The 14,684-nt window shown below is 40.1% G+C and overlaps 2 protein-coding genes across 2 annotated transcripts in view; both read right to left on the bottom strand.

Annotated features, from left to right (window-relative positions):
* SWEETIE (HEAT repeat-containing protein) overlaps window positions 1-14,684 on the bottom strand; it is a 541,573-nt gene that overhangs the window by 118,652 nt on the left and 408,237 nt on the right. The gene's annotated exons all lie outside the window — the stretch shown is intronic.
* LOC149157842 (uncharacterized) lies at window positions 2,286-3,381 on the bottom strand. The gene is made up of 2 exons (XM_089437665.1): window positions 3,244-3,381; window positions 2,286-3,119 (listed from the first exon to the last, which is right to left on the bottom strand). The coding sequence occupies exons 1-2, from the start codon at window positions 3,369-3,371 to the stop codon at window positions 2,630-2,632; spliced, it is 618 nt and encodes a 205-aa protein (XP_089293791.1). The 5' UTR covers window positions 3,372-3,381; the 3' UTR covers window positions 2,286-2,629.

Raw genomic sequence — 14,684 nt, forward strand, 5'->3', positions numbered from 1 at the left:
TGTCTTATCCCATAAACCTAACCCTCAAATCCTCTCTTCCTTTCCCTAGAACACATAGTACCTTTCTTAAAAAGCAAGCAAGTTCAATCCTTCCACCTCTTCCGGGAAAAGGTTTATTAGGGTCACTCGTATCCATTCATTGTTTCATCCTTCATCAATGACTCCATACATACCGGATCCCCTCTCATCGGTGAAAGTCCGTAAATAGAAGGGAGCCTTAGTTGAGGTGACAGTGAGCTAAGCCTCCACTTGTTTCCCTTGGCCTAGCATTTGCCCTTTAGGGATCCCCCTTAGGTCCCTTGCTAATTCAAGCAATAACAATACTCTCACTAATCATTTCATCTTGTTCATTCACACTTTTAGCACCTAGACATTTAGGTTGGTTTCTTGTTTGGGTGGCAACTCCACTTATTCAACCATTCACAAGAGCCTACTCTAGAAAGAATCCTGTTAACTTGGATAACCCCGCACCCAATTCTAAAAAGGTTCTAAGAGCTCGGTTAAACAAATTACATTCTAGAGAGCAACTAAATTTTCTCGGACAAGAAGCCCTCCCTGATCTCCATTTTCTTTTCATCAATCCTCTGAATAAAGACACCATGGGAGATTTTTACAGGGCTTCCAATGTCAACAACATTCAAGGATATCCTCATGCTTTTCCAAATGAATCTACCATGAGCAAGCTGCCAATCTTCCAAGGGAATAATGCCATCAATGTTGAAGCACATATAAAGAAATTCAACAGTTTCATCCAAAGATTTGCTCATACTACCGCATACAACCATGAAGATGTCAGAATGAAGTTGTTTGTTCTATCCTTAGAAGATGATGCTCTCGATTGGTTTCATGACAAAGCTGATAATGCCTTTGATTCTTTAAGAACCCTCCTTGATTCATTCAGAGATAAATATGGGGATAGGAGAGAAGGAAAATATTTGGTTAAAGAATTCAACACTATTAAGAAAAGAGAGAATGAAACAGTGGAAGAGTTTAACCAAAGATTCAATAAACTTTTAAAAGATATGACTCAGGACTACAAGCCTCCTAACAAGACAGTTTTGGAACAGTATCTTGAGGCTTACCATGTTGAAACTCAATATGAGATAAGACGTGCTCACCCCAATACTCTAGCTATTGCCCAAAGCACAACTGAAGAATTAGAGAAGGACAAGAAAGCCTCAGGAAAATAAAAAATCCCAGGGTTTGAAAGAGGTCAAATCAAGTCTAAGGGGAAAGAAGTTAAAGAAGAAGAGTCAAAAACAATTAAAGAATTGACATGATTAGTAAGAGAAATGAAAATTGAACATGCCAGACAAATAAGCGAGATGCAGAATTAGTTAATACAGATTGAAAGAATCTGACTGCAGTATATGTCATCCTTTTAGGGCTTGCCATACCCTATAGGGGCCTCAACCTCCCCTTTTAGCCCTTGTGTTATTGTTTTTAGGCCTTCTAAGGCCTAGCCGTGGGTCTATAAGGCCTCGGCTTCCCTCCTAAGCCCTAGACAGCGGCCTTTAAGGCTAGTTGTGGTCATTTCAGGCCCTAGTTTGCTCTCCTTCCCTAGCGTCAAGCCCTTTAGGGCTTTCTCTTTCTCTCTTGCCCTTCGCTTTCCCTTCCTTGGCCCTTTTTGCGCCTTTGAAGCCTTCTTTGGCCTCTCTTCCTCAGTCGTTGCCTTTCTTGAGCCTTTTCCTTAGCCTCTAATCCTCTTCTAAGCCTTATTTTGACCCTTAACCATTTTTGAATTTTTTGGGATTGAATTTTGCGCTCAAAAGGTTTGGTTTGCAAGTGGCAACTTCATTCCAAAATTTTGGCAAGTTTGGGCAAAGTATCTTCAAGGCTTTGGGCATAGGATTTTCTCTCTAAACCCTAATTTCTCTTACGACTGTAAATTCTTATATTCATAACAGTGATACATAAGTCCTAAAAACACATTAAATTGGTCAAAATACTCTAAAGTTGCAAAATTTAAATTTTCTAGAACTTTGGCCACTTGGGTAGTGCTTATCTAGCCTAAATCTGATTTTTAGTTTGCTGGAATTTCTCTGAATCAGATCTGATATTTTCTAAATCACACACCTAAAACTGATCAAAAATTGATTTTTTCAGTTTGACAATTTTCTTCCAAGTTTTTGGCCAGATTTGGCACTTGTTGTAGCACAAATAACTCGCTGATTTTCTGAATTACTCACTGCTGTAAGAAGTTTTTCAGATCTGATATTTTCTAATTATCATACTTTAAAGCAGTGTTGCACACATCGCGATCGGGATTTAATCGGCGCCGGGAAAAAAGCGGAAAAAATCGTTAAAATCGGGAAAAAATCGGAAAAAAGCGGGAAAAAATCGTTTGGCACAAAAATATTCATTTTTTTTCAATTTTTTTCAATTTTTTTAATATCTAAACCATCTACAACATAAAATAAATACATTGACACATAAATATGATAAAAAAACTAATATATAAGATGTTTAATATCATTTCTAGCGCTAAAATCACACATAACATTGAATCATGTCCTGAATAGTAAGTCCTGAGTCCCAAGTCCAACTCAGCCTCAAAATATCAACAAAAAATATGATAATGTATCTCATCATGTCATAATGTCATATACAATAAAATGAAAGTCTAATCCTATTGATTTCCTCTGCCCCTCTTGCGAGAAAATGGCACAACTTTCTCTTTCCCTCTAGATGTAGAAGCTGGTGCCTGTGGTGGTGGAAATGGCAGTGGAGTCTGACGTGCTCTAGAAGCTGAAGAACTAGTAGTAGCAGCTACAGGAGGCTGAGGTGGACGGAGACCACGTCCTCTACTGGTGGTAGTGGTAGCCCGGGTAGCCCTGGTAGGCGGTGTCACCTCCTCCTCCTGCTCCTCCAACTCCTCCTCCTCCTGCTCCTGCTCCTCCTCCTCCTCCTCCTCCCCCTCCTCCTCCCCCTCATCCTGCACTAACCAATCCTCAGTGGGATCCATGAGAGGCCTCTCGGTCTCAACCCTCCATTCAGCAGTGGTGTCAATCCCATCCAATGAGATGGCTTCCGTATCAGGTGTCTTCTCTAGTTGTTTCACCCACAATCGAAGATTGTAGTAGACATAGACCATGTCATTAAGTCTATGGGACTCCAACCTGTACAAAGTTCATGAAATAATAAATTAATAATTAATATTATAAAAAAAATATTGTTTAAAACTTTAATGAATTCAAAAATTTATTTGGAAATTTGCAATATTTTAAATGTTTAAGTGTTAACCTATTGCGCTTCTTGTTGTGTATTTTTTCAAATACACTCCAATTGCGCTCACATCCCGAGGAGCTGCATGTTTGGCTGAGGATGCGTATGGCAAGATTTTGCAAAAGGGGTACTCTGCCACCATACATCTTCCACCATGCGTCTACAACAAAATTACAAATAAAATTTTAAATAAACATAAGAAAAAAATGGAATTTGAAGAAACAATGAAATTTGAAACAAAGTACATACTACAAACTAAAAAATACCTGGCATTTTAACCGTCCTATCAATGACAGCCATCTCAAAGCCAAATAAGCCACCTGACAACTTATATTGCTCAATTTGTCTAGAGATCTCCATACGTTCTTCTGAAGATCTCACCATCTTCTGGACACAGGTTAATAATCCTTCCATGACCTCAACATCAAAATTAAACCCACATGCATAAGAAAATGCAGGGTTCAGGAAAAGCCCAGCAGCATGAATGGGACGATGGAGTGTGTTGTTCCATCGCTCATCAATGACGTTCCATAGAAGGAGTTGTCTCTGGAACCCATCATCTCCCTTGTCATCATAGTAGGACCGAATGGCTTCTTTGGCCCTATCCATGGCTTCATACAAATAGCCCATTGCGGGCTTCTCACCATCAACCAACCGAAGAACCTTTACCAAAGGTTCTGTAACAGCGCACACCTCCTGCACTCCCGCCCAGAAGTCCTCCTGGTATGAAACTACTCTGCAGACGGCCTCTCCTTCTGGTTTGCGGCTCATTGACGAAGCACGCCACTCCTCTGAAAGAAACATTCTCTTCAAATCCCACATAGAATTCAAGAGGGATTGAAGAGATATGAAACTCGTCGCAAACCGTGTAATGGCGGGGCGCACCAACTCTTTGTTGTTGGTGCATTTTCTCATCAAGCTAAGCACAGATGTGTGATTGTAAATAAATTTTGTGATGCTTTTTGATGAGTCAACAACCTCTTTGACAAAGGGAATTTTCCCAATGTCCTCTAACATCAAATCAATACAATGGGCAGCACAAGGTGTCCAAAATAAAGCAGGATGCCTGTCCATAAGCATTCTACCAGCAGCAACATAATTTGCAGCATTGTCCGTTATGACTTGGACAACATTTTCTGCACCCACCTCCAAAATAAACACATCCAGCAAATCACATAAAGTTCTTGCATCTTTGATTTGATGAGTTGCATCAACAGATTTGATAAACATAGTCCCCAAGGGACAACTAACCAAGAAGTTTATAAGGGTTCTCCCCTTTTGGTCAGTCCAACCATCTGACATAACAGTGCATCCTGTTTGTGCCCATGATGCCCTAAAATCCTCCAATCTTTGGGTGCAGTCACGCTTTTCATCTTGAAGAAGCCGGCCTCTGAAATCATGAAGAGAAGGGAGTTTGTACCCCGGGCCAACACTGGCAATAGCATCAACAGTAGGTTGGAAAAATGGATTATTCCTTATAATGCTGAAAGGAATATCACTCCAGAGGAGAAATTTTGTCATCAACTTGTCAGCGTTTTCTTTTTCAGTTCTTTTTAGCATTGAACCAATAGTTGGTTGTGAACCAGGTGTGGTTCGAGGAACAAAATATGATGATGCAGCTACCGGATTGACTGACGCTGCAGTAGAACCTGTGCCACTTGGCCCACTTCCTTCAGCTGACCTTTTTAGTTGCCTTTTGAGTTCTTCTTTGGCGTCTCTAGTGTGCTCTAATTCTCCCAATGCTCTCATGGCTTTTTGGATAATTTCAGCATTTGTCTTTAGACAGGGCCCCACATCACGTCCAGGGATTTGTGCAAGGTGGAACTTCAACCTGTACACCCCCCCGAATATTTCCTTTCCACACAACTTGCAATACAAGTTTTGTCTATCATTCGGAGTTTTAGGGTCACCATATTCCCAGAAAGGATCCAATTTCCTTGGCATGTTTGTTTTTGAATTTTGAATTTGCAAACCTATGGAAAAATAAGGATTAGGAAATAGGAATTTAGGATTACATAAATGATAATAGTAAATACAAATTACAATTTAGCATTTGCAAAATTACAAGCTAATTATTTCCAAAATCCCAATTTCTAAACCCAAGTTACCCAACCAAATGCCAAAAAACAATGAAAAATAAAAAAAAATAAACAATGTTTAAAGAAAATGAGAAAATAAAAATAAAAAATTGGTTCTCATAGTCATAACAAATAACCCATCCCAAATCAATGAAAAATTTCCAAAAATTCTTTAAAAACAATGAAAAACAAAGTTTTTATAGAACCAAAACAAAAAAAAATTAATCTACATACCTGGTTTATGGACAAATTGGTGATCTTGGCTTGGATTCCTCCTAAAATCGCTTGGATTCGCTCCCAAATCCGACGGCAACCCTCTCCCTCACTTCTTCTCCTCCTCCTCCGCGCGGACTGCTGAATGAAATAAAAGAAAAATCGATTTTCTATATAAAACGCCCGCTGCCCGCGCCTCTGGCGATTTTAACATAAAAAATCGCGATTTTTTCGATAAAAATCGTTATAAAAAAAGTGGCGATTTTTATGTATAAAAAAAGTGGCGATTTTTATGTATAAAAATCGCGATTTGAATCGGCTAAATGAAAAAATCGCGCTTTTACGATAAAATCGCGATTTTATCGCGATTTTAACAACACTGCTTTAAAGGCCATAACAATCAAATTTTTCAGTTTGACAAGCAAATTTTAAGTTTTGAGCATATTTTGGTACTTGTTGTAGCGTTCATATATCATTATCCACACATTTTTCTTACTGCTGTAATAAGTGAATCAGATCTGAAATTTTCTGAATATTGCATCTTAAAGTGGGCTAAAACTCATAATTTATATTGACAAAGTGTTGGACATCTCAGTGATCATATCTAGTCACTATAGGCTTGTTATCTCTTGGATCTAAAGTGATTTTCTTACTACTCTCATAGGACTAATAAATGCTGAAATTTCTCAAGTGTTACTACTGAATTTGGATATTTGGAATCTAACATTCGCTTTTCTTGCTTTAAGAATTTCCAAATTTTACACTTAAAGCACTCGTACACTTAAGCTCTAAATTGTTGATCTTGTTGATGGTATAAGCTACTTTGGCATTTGAAATCTAATTGGCATTGTGATAAGAACATCTTGAACAACTGTGATTGCCGTCTTGTGGTCATTTGCTAATTGACAATTGCATAATTTGTCCTAAGTATCTTGTGGATTGATTCATTGGCACTTGTATCCTTAAGCACTTGTCTTGTTTTAATATTGTCTTCTAATTGTTGTTAACTACTCTTGTCATTAAAGGCTAATCACAATTTAAGTACTTAAAGACTAAATCAATCTTAACTCAAGTATTCACTCATCCATCTTACATTTCATTCTAAAAGTAGTTGCATTAATAAATTACCTCCAAGCATAAGCTTTGTTGATAGACTCCTAGGACAACCCTCTCTCATTCAGCTTGAAGTATTCAACCCTTCTTAGTTGTTAACAAAGTGACCTTGTAGTCATTAGAGCCATAGTCTCTGCAACGTCGGAGGCACTGGGTGGTTGGAACACAGGGGAGGTATCATCAATCAGGTCACTGCCTGCTTCCATTGGCTTCCATCTCACAACCTACTCTGAAGGGTGTTTCTCAAAACAGTTAAGAAAAAGGTTCCATCTAGATTAGACATATAATCTAAAACTAACCAAGATCCTTGCATTTCACCTAGATCTTAGGATTTGCATTTCATATAGGTTAGTTCATCATATAAGCAATAGTTGTCCATCCGGTTACTTGGTCATAATTTACAATAAGCAAGAAATTTTGACTCCATAAGGCACTGGTCTCAATTCTAAATCTAATCGAATCCTTAATCTTGCTAAATTTTCACCAAGTAGCTAGGCCACTCAACTGTGTCTCCCGGGCAAGTTGGTTCCCAACTTGTTTTCCATCATCTCATTTCCATAGGGACTACCCCGTAGGCTGTTGTTGGGAAACATCTAGAACGGAGTGGGCGAGGATCAGAGTGACAACCCCCGCCCTAGCCATTGTCACGGTGCCTGTACAATCTGAGCAACAACAGGACCATCAATTTTGGATTGAAATATACTACTGGAGATGTAAGACTATATGGGTACTCTGATGTTGATTGAGTTGGTAACTCTACTGACAAAAGGAGCACATCTAGGTGCTACTTCAGCCTAGGATCTGCCATGATATCTTGGATGAGTAGAAAACAAAAGTCTGTAGCCCTTAGCATGGCTAAAGTCGAGTACATTATTGCTAGCATGGCTAACTGTCAAGCAGTATGGTTAAGAAATCTCTTTGGATAGTTGTTTGGGCATGTACTGGATATGACAGTGATTTATTGTGACAATGAGAGTTGGACTCAACTTGCAAAAACTCTCATGTTCCATGACAATTCCAAGCACATTCAGATCAAATATCACTATATCCGGGATATGATGCAAAAAGGAGCAGTGAGACTCCATCATATTGCTTTTGATGATCAAATTGCTGACATACTTACCAAAACTTTGAATCAAGGGAAGTTCTTGGTTTTTAGAGAGCAGCTTGGGCTAATGGATGTGACCCTTCCTAGAGGAGGCGGTCATGGATAACAAAGATGAGCCTTAGTTGTGAGTGATCCTTGTCAAGTGGTAATCCCCACAAGTAGAGACTTGGTTGTGCGTGATCCTTGACAAGTGGTAACCCCCACAAGCAGAGATGAGACATGGTTGTGCATGATCCTTGTCAAGTGGTAATTCCCCCAAGCAGAGATGAGACTTGGTTGTGTGTGATCCTTAACAAGTGGTAATCCCCCCAAGTAGAGATGAGACTTGGCTGTGCGTGATACTTGTCAAGTGGTAATCAACCTAAGCAGGGACTTGGTTGTGCGTGATCCTTGACAAGTGGTAATCTCCCCAAGTAGAGATCAGACTTGGTTGTGCGAGATCCTTGTCATATGTTGGCAAGTTGTAATCCCCCTAAGTGAATATAGGGTGATGGATGAATCTCCCCTGTGATGATTCTTTTTCATTAGATTGTAACATCATTGTTCTAAAGCAAAGATCCTTGTTTCAGAAAGAAATTCCTCCCTAACTGAGAGGGAATGTTGAAAACTGGTAGCTAAGGGATGAATTTCCTTGCATAAAATCTCATTTCTAACAATTCTACAATGACTTTCCAAAAATAGAAAGTCATGTCTATCATTTCAAGCATGACTATCCAAAAATAGTAAATTACCTTGCTTCAATTGGTAATCAAGTATAGATGATGGAATACTTATCCTTAATCAATCTTAATTATTCAATTTTTACTTAATCATTAATATTATTATTACTATCCTTATGATACTATAACATTATTATCAAAATAGAAATACATCTCACCTTTCCTACTTAGCACTCAATCATGCCACTTCGTACCTCTCTCTCTCCTTGATGGCACTCGTACCCCCCTCTCTCTCACACACTTAATGGATTCATTATACTCCTCTTACACTCTCTTATGCGCATTAAAGACTCATCATAGCATTACCCTTACACACATTAAAGTCTTGCCATAAAAGATTCCTCTTACACACTCTTCAATGCATAAGTTACACTCACTCCTTTAAGGCATGCGTACTTCCTCTTTATGGCATGAGTTATGAAGGAAAGCATACCTCCTTTATGGCATAAGTTACAAAGGCATGCATTCCTCCCTAAATGGCATATGTAACCCTTTAATTCTAAATAGTACTGAAGAATAGCTAAATGATGTTCCTGAAAATCTTCCTTTCTCTTTCATCATACACTCCATTATTTTCTCTTCAATGATTGACTCAATTTTGCATTGTCGATAATTTTGTCAAATGATACTTTGATTATAAACTTTATATATTCTTTTTTTGAGTGACCCACTTCTTCAATATATTTTTAATATGTAATTGCAATAAATAAAACATTGATATTTAAAAAAATAAATTATATTCCAACAATTATAATAAATCTTGAACACTTCTATTCCACCTTTACATGCACGCACGCGCACGCCCACACAAACACACATATATATTTTACCTAGGGTTACCAAATTGTGTCAATTCCACTAACTTTTAAATTTTACTTGAACACTTATCCTTAAATATGCATTAACCCGATTTGATCACTTTTTGGATATCATGTTTTATGTTGGCAACAACCACCTAATTAATCAAGTGATAGGTTAGCTTTTTTTATGAAAGCTTGCAATGCTTAAAACGAAGTCCTTTATTTCTAACATGTCCAACGATTAATAGGTGATAGGGGCTTTTGCTTATAGACTTTCCAGTTAGATTAATAATGGCCAAGGTGATATCCTAAAGACGATATAGTTCAAGCAGACACATAAGGTTTCTTCATGTATCATGGATTCGCAGCTTATAGCACTGTGTGCAATACACGAGGGTAGCGGAAGCCTGACAGTGAGACGACGACAGCAGTTGTAATGCAGCAGGGTGGTTGGCAAGATGGTGGAGGCAATGATTGTGGTGATGTCGTACAACAACATCTGGTTGCAGATGACAATGGCTATAATGCAACAGGGTGGTTAGCAAGATGGTGGATGCAGTGGTTGTGGTGACGTCGTACAACAGCATCTAGCCGCAGACAACAACTATGGTGGTCATTAGGCGATTGCAAACCTTTTTCCCTGTTTTTATTTCCTATATTTTGTTTTTCTTTAAATATATAATTTTTCTTAATATATTTTTAAGATATATATAGTCTTTGAATCGTTTTTTCTTATATTTATTATTATTATTATTTTAATTTCCCTTTTTTCTATAATATATATACATACATACATACATATATATATATATATATATATATATATATATAGATTAACTTCTTTTTTTAATAATAGCTAAAGGCTTAATGGCAAATCAGAGAACTTCCAAATAATTATGTGGCTAAAAGGCCTCAATTGCAATGGAAACAAACTTGATGAAGGGTTGATGGCCAAAGGTCAAGATCAAAGAACAAGGCTCTAATACTAATGTAATGAACAGAGTTTGTATACTCAATGGAATATGTAAATACCCATAATAGGATAAATAATATATTTATATAATAATGTTGAATGTAAAAGAGATGATATGTTACAAATGAGGCCCCTACTTATATACTGGGCAAGGCGCCCCCTTCATCAATAGTCATGTCCTTAGAAACCTGCCTCTTCAATATACTAATCATTATTAACTATTAATTTATTAATTACTTATCTTAATTTCATAATTATTTATTAATTATTAATTATACATTATACATTATGTTCATAACAAAGACATTGAATCTATTATCAAAAGCTTATACTCTTCGAATGCTTTAGGTATATTTATTATTTTTGGAGGTAAAGTTGGATTCCCTGGTATATTTGGAGTCCTTTAGAAGGGAACATTTGGCTAGGGAAGAGGTGTTATGGCACTAAAAAACGTGTTGAAATTGTAGTGATGCAGAGACTAGAATAGTTTTTTTTTTCACAATTTGATAACTACTTCTATTGATATAAACAATTCTTGTATCCTTTAATCAACAAGTAGCTATACATGAAAAACTTTAACCATTAAAATCTTCACCAAGAGCAATAAATAGAGACCACAGTACACAATGAACAATAGACAATAAGCAAGAGACAAGAGACACCAAGATTAGCCTCACAGCTCTTGGAATTTCTAAGTCTAATTGTTAGAAATCCTTCTTGTACATTCTGATTTATTTCTTCCTACTTGTTTTGTTAATTAACAAGTTATTTACCATGTAAATACTGAAAATAAATACAAGTACAGTCTCAACACATACAGATTATCAACTGAAGGAAAAACAAGCACACAAGTGACACCGTTAGTTTTGAACTAATGTCCCAGGAAAATCCAAATGCGGGAAACCTAGTGCAGCTATCTAAGGGTTTTATTATTAAGCAGTTTCAGAATGCAATCTGGGTACCAGAAACAGCTCACCCAATAGAGAATGCCCTCGGAAGTAGTACCTCTCAGTCGGAGACAAATATCAGCCCCAATCTGCCCCATGAAATCTCCCAGTGTCAGCCTCTAGGGTCTGCTTCAACCTCTCTGGCCCAGCATCACCCCAACTCGCCCTGCATCAGCCTCTAGAGCCTCTGTGTCTCCCACATTGGCCCTCCTCAGGCTCTGCGCAGCTCTTGGTTGCCTTTGCATGGCCTCTGGCTGCCTCTGCGTGGCCTCTAGCTGGCTCTGCGTCAACCCTCTCCCGGCTTCTGCGTTGATGCTCCTGGTACCATCTCTGTCTCTCTACTACTGCATTCACTGCCCCTCAGCTGCAACTCTAATCAATCCTTCGATTTCCTCGGCAAGCCCCACCCCAGAAAATTGAATTCTTGATCAACTCGGTGTGTTCTCCAACTAACCCTCAAGCCTCTTCTTATACTTTTCTCATTGGCGATTCAACGACCGAGATTAAGTCCCTAATCAACGGCTAAGATTAGATATGGCTTGATCCATGACTTTTGGACTATTTTAACTCAGTTTTATATTAATTCACATTAATATTTTATTTTTCATAAGTTTAGACTTAGGAACTTCATTAAAAATATTAATTATTTTAATATCTCCCAAACTGGTTAGATTTTGCCAAAACCATTTCTGTTTCTTGGAGATCTCATGTGCTTTAGCCTCTCCACCAATTTTCGTGGCTAGAGCACATCCGATGCTACCCAAAATCAACACTCCCTCTTAGTGAGGACTCTGCTCTAGTAATACTCCTCACTGAGTATCACCCTGATCATCCGACATCAGTCCCTGTGTTGATGTTAGGCCTGCTGCCCAACATCCTCTACACTGTTGCATCATGTACTGCTACCCATGACCCTGCCATTGCCACTGCTGCATCATGTACTGCTACCCATGACCCTGCCATTGCCACTGTTGCATCCGTACGGCAGCTCCCTCTGCATCCGTGCTGCTGCCCATAGCCCTGCCATTGCCACTGCTGCATTTGCACTGCATCCCCTCTCATCATGCTACCCATAACACTGCCACTGCTAACTGCTTCACTGCAACTCAGTTACTGAGAAGTAAGTAACTAATCCTCCCAACTCTAATACCTCTGTCAAGCTAGAAACACTCCCGATGTTGAAGCTCCCTCTGTCGCTGACAAGTGCTCCCTCTACAGACCTCTGCGCTACTACAACAAATCCATTCATCTCGCATTGCTGCCTCACGTTGTCTTGGGACTCCTACACTGTAGTACTCTCTGTTGCTCCATCCGCATCCGTCTCTACCAACATCCGCCAGTCCTGCTACTCCTCTTCGGGGCTCCCGTAGCCAGGTATAATCCAAGAGGTTGGATACCTCGAGCACCTTGCCCCTCATCGCCTATAGTCCGTCTGACTACAACTTGATGTCTCCCAACTTCCACTCAAGTGGCGTATGAGCACTCATGGCACAGTCATCATCTGTCTCCACTTCTTTCTCTGCCCTTGCTGCACAGCCTTGGTTTCAGAAGCCTCTCCCTTGCTCTTCTTCCTCGGACACTGGCTCGCATAGTGACCCAGTTCCCCACAGTGGAAGCATTTGACCTTGGAGAGGTCCTTCTTCTTCCATTTCTCCTGCTTTCCCTCAGATGTTAGGGCAACATCCTCCTCTTCCTCCTTCTTGATTCTGACCCCCTTACCGCTGCTTCCCACCTTGGTTAGCCTTCTGATCTCTTCTTGACGAAGAGCCGCCCACAGTTCCTCCCAATCTGGAAGGGTTGACCTGCCCAGTATGCTCTGGACAAATACCTCCCAATCCTCTGAGACTGTGTTCAATGCGGTCCTCACCAACATCTCCCCATCTAGCGTGGCCCCTATGGAAGTCAGTTGATCCCGGATCTCCTTCAATCGACCAAGGAAGGTGTCTATCTATTCTCCCTTCTTCATCTGGTATGACCGCAGTTGATTTTCTAGTAGCATCTTCCTTTGCACGGAAGTATGCTGATACAATTTCGTCAGGGCCTCCCACATTGCATTTGTCATGTCCTTTCTGGCAATATGTGGTACTACAGGTCCTTGACCCTGTCAAGGATAATGCTTTTGGCCCTCGCTATTGCCTCCTCGTACTTTTTGTTCTCAGCCAGGTCAACTGGGATCGCTATCATGTTCAAGGCGAAATGCTTGAGACGATTCCTATCTAGAACAGACAAGATCCTGGCCTTCCAGACTACGAAGTTTGAGGCTCCGTCCAGTCTGTCCTGATCTCTTACCCCATTCATTGCCATTTCGCTGCTCCTCTTTCGACTCTTCTAAGTCTCTCTACTTACCTCCTGAAATTTCTTGGTGTGACTCCCTTTGAGCCTTGATTTCTCTCCTAGAAACTCCTCTGCCAATGTCGAGATGGCCCCACTCCGATCGTTAGTGCAGCTGCACCACTGATCCAGATTTCTTGGCTAGAAATCCTTGGGAGCAACTCCCTCCTCCTTGGTCTTGCCCTATTAGGTACTGTCCTGACTACAATACCCCACCAGCTTCACTCCGCAACTTACCCACAACCTCCTATGCCCTAGCAAACTGAAGGTTAGAGCCTCTAGGCTCTGCACAATCCCAGCACCAGCAAAATCCACACCTCCTTGCCACGGACGTCAATCCTTCCTAACTAAGAAAGGTGACCAGGCACTGCGTATGTCAAGTCTACTCCTCTCTGCCACTGCGCTGATCCTCTTCCCGGCTCGAACTAATGACACAGGCACTGCGTCACCCCTTCCTTGCTGCTTTTCTGCTAGGAATAGCTTCTGTCACTCGGGACAGTTGTTTCTGTTGTTGCTGCTCTGCTCGGTTGATGCCCTTAGTTATCCTGTGATCTACAACCACACTCTGATACCATGTTGGAATTTCTAAGTCTAACTGTTAGAAATCCTTCCTGTACTTTCTGATTTATTTCTTCCTACTTGTTATGTTAATTAACAAGTTATTTACCATGTAAATACTGAAAATAAATACAAGTACAGTCTCAACAAATACAGATCATCAACTAAAGGAAAAACAAGCACACAAGTGACACCATTATTTTTGGACTAATATCCCCGGAAAAACCCAATGCAGGAAAACTGATGCAACTATCTGAGGGTTTTATTATTAAGTAGTTTCATAATACAGTCTGGGTGCCAAAAATGGCTCACCCAATAGAGAATTCCCTCGGCAGTAGTACCTCTCAGAGGGAGACAGATATCAGCCCCAATCTACCCCACAAAATCTCCTAGCTTCAACCTCTAGGGTCTGCGTCAGCCTCTCTGGCCTAGCGTCACCCCAACTCGCCATGCGTCAGCCTCTGGAGGCATTGCGTCAGCCTCTAGAGCTTCTACGTCTCCCACGTTGGCCCTCCTCGGGCTCTGCGCAGCTCCTGGTTGCCTCTGCGTGGCCTCAAGCTAGCTCTGCATCAACCCTCTCCCGGCTTCTGTGTTGATGCTCCCGATACTATCTTTACCT

The sequence above is a fragment of the Pinus tabuliformis genome, chromosome 5_2, assembly GCF_031772625.1.
Source record: "Pinus tabuliformis cultivar Carrire ecotype Pingquan chromosome 5_2, CPIR1, whole genome shotgun sequence".
Classification (NCBI taxonomy): domain Eukaryota; kingdom Viridiplantae; phylum Streptophyta; class Pinopsida; order Pinales; family Pinaceae; genus Pinus; species Pinus tabuliformis.

What these genes read in the sequence shown, in the direction of transcription:
- LOC149157842 (XM_089437665.1), bottom strand. Translation starts at nt 3,371, where the DNA reads ATGTATGGTGGCAGAGTACCCCTTTTGCAAAATCTTGCCATACGCATC. An exon ending in CACAACAAGAAGCGCAATAG is followed by an intron (nt 3,120 to 3,243) that starts GTTAACACTTAA and finishes AACTTTGTACAG; the next exon opens with GTTGGAGTCCCATAGACTTA.